Source organism: Siphateles boraxobius, unplaced genomic scaffold, assembly GCF_051911475.1.
Source record: "Siphateles boraxobius isolate OS27281-9 unplaced genomic scaffold, OSU_SipBor_1 111, whole genome shotgun sequence".
Lineage (NCBI taxonomy): Eukaryota > Metazoa > Chordata > Actinopteri > Cypriniformes > Leuciscidae > Siphateles > Siphateles boraxobius.
Window position 1 is genome coordinate 1,977,501 of NW_027508713.1, and position 2,500 is coordinate 1,980,000.

General features: G+C 43.8%; 1 protein-coding gene across 2 annotated transcripts in view; it reads left to right on the top strand.

Annotated features, from left to right (window-relative positions):
• The window catches only part of vav1 (vav guanine nucleotide exchange factor 1), a 33,250-nt gene that overhangs the window by 8,101 nt on the left and 22,649 nt on the right, over positions 1–2,500 (top strand). Inside the window, exons 4-9 of one of the 2 annotated variants that reach the window (XM_077197556.1) lie at positions 1–5; positions 268–333; positions 691–796; positions 882–977; positions 1,765–1,833; positions 1,941–2,044. The exon at positions 1–5 is cut by the window's left edge and continues 54 nt beyond it. In XM_077197556.1, the coding sequence (XP_077053671.1) occupies positions 1–5; positions 268–333; positions 691–796; positions 882–977; positions 1,765–1,833; positions 1,941–2,044 (446 nt within the window). The remainder of the gene's footprint in view (positions 6–267; positions 334–690; positions 797–881; positions 978–1,764; positions 1,834–1,940; positions 2,045–2,500) is intronic. The other variant, XM_077197564.1, reaches the window with a different exon arrangement.

Genomic DNA, 2,500 nt, shown 5'->3' on the forward strand with positions numbered 1-2,500 from the left:
TTCCGGTAACACACACACACTCACACACACACACACACACACACACACACACACACACACACACACACACACACACACACACACACACACACACACACACACACACACACACACACACACACACACACACACACACACACACACACACACACACACACACACACAGACCCCTCTGACTGCTCCTCTGTAGAACTAAAGCCGATGTTCATGTATTATTTGTCTCTGTTGTGATGTATTGATGTTGTGATGTTGTGATGTTTACTGCAGGCCGTTTCCAGACGAAACTTGTGTTGGAGATGATGACATCTACACGGGCCTCTCAGACCAGATCGAGTGAGTTTACACACACATCTGTGCAAATAAATGAGCTAAATCTAACTAAACCTCCTTTGGGGAATATCCAGCGATGTCCTTTATTCGTCAAAACATGTTAATGTTATTGGAAGAACGTTTGTTCGTAACTTTGAGAAAACCTTGAGACAATGTTCACTGCACTTTTCATTCCATTGACTTCCATCCAAACGCATGCAAATGTATATTTTTTACATTTTGAGTGTATTGCTATTTGTTGAATTCATGTTTATTAAAAAGACGATTCAGATGCTTTGCAGTGTCTGAAGACATTTCGCATGTTGAAAGTCTAGTGTGACCTTTACCTGTGTTAGAAATAAATAAATGATTTTCTCTCAGTGATACGGTGGAGGAAGATGATGATCTTTATGACTGTGTGGAGGAAGATGAGGATGAAGGAGATGATATTTATGAAGATCTGATGAGGACAGAGGAACCAGAAACAGTGAGACACAAACACACACACACACACACACACACACACACACACACAGAGTGCAGAATTACAGAAAGAATTGTCTGTGTCACAGCAGCAGAAAGTTGAAGTGGACAAGAGGAGCTGCTGTCTTCAGGAAATCAGACAGACTGAGGAGAAATACACAAGCACACTGGAATCAATACTTCAGGTAAACAATCAGACACACGCACACACACACACACTCACTCACACACACAGACACACACACAGACACACACACACACACACAGACTCAAAAACTCACACACAAACACTCAGACACACACCCATACACACAAATTCACACACACGCACTCAGACACACACACAAACGCACACACACACACATACACTAACACACACACTAACAAACAATCACTCAGACACACACACAGACACACACACACACACACACACACACACTCACTCAGACACACTCAAACAAACACACACACACACACACACACACACACTCAGATGCACACACTCAGACGCACACTTACACACACTCACACACGTAGTCAGATACACACTCACCAACTCTCACACACACACATACACATTCTCAGCAAATGGAAACGTCCACAGCCAAATTATCTGAGCTGTTCTCCGCAATTTCATTGTTTATAAAGTGTGTTAATAAATTATTAAACTGTTAAACTGATTCAACTGAATTTGAGCAAATATGAAATGTATTTCATAAGTTTTGTGAAGCGTCTCTCTGAAGGAGCTTCTTCTCATGAGAAGCGTCTCACTCACTCTGTCCATTGGACCGGTGTGATGTGCAGGTGCTGTGGTTTACTGACTCTCCCACACATACATCTAATCATGAGAGGAACGTGTCAGTCAACATGAAAGCGAAAGCGTTTCCTCGGCAGGGTCTGTAACCACAAACACACACGTTTCTCTCACACACGCGCGAGCGCTCAGATGTGTGTTTATTTGTGTGTCCACAGCACTTTCTGAAACCACTGCAGCCTTTCCTTCAGCCAGTGGACGTGGAGAACATCTTCATTAATATTAATGTGAGTCTCTCCATCATGAGCTGATCTATGTGTGCGGTTCGTCTGTTCAGTTCAATAATCCCCCAAGTAATAATCATAATAATAATCCCCCGAGTAATCTCTCACAGGATCTGGCCAAGACCCATCGCTCTCTCCATCACGAGGTGCAGGAGTCTATACTGCACTTAGGAGCAGAAAACCTCTATCAGATCTTCATTGACTACAAGGAGAGGTACCACACTCACACAAACACTCACACACACACACACACACACACACACACACACACACACACACACACACACACACACACACACACACACACACACACTCACTCACACACAGACTGGGAGCGGAGCACGTTCAGCCCTCGAGAGGATTGGATACATTAATTGCGCTGATTTCTCATTGAGAAGGCTCTGCTCCTGGTTGGCTCACCTAAAAGTGAAGAGAGTTGAGATGCTGAGCCCCGCGTCTCCAGCCCTCCTTTAGTATACACGATTCTATGAATATGCAAATGAGCCCCGCCTCCACTCACTCACAGCAGCTCAGAGATCCACTCGTTGACGATCACACATTGATCTGATTGGTTACAAGGTAGTTTGTGATGTCAGAAACACCAGCGATTTCAAACCATGTTTTTGAGACTGTCTTTGGTTCACTGCAGTTTTAAGGAGAAAATACTCAG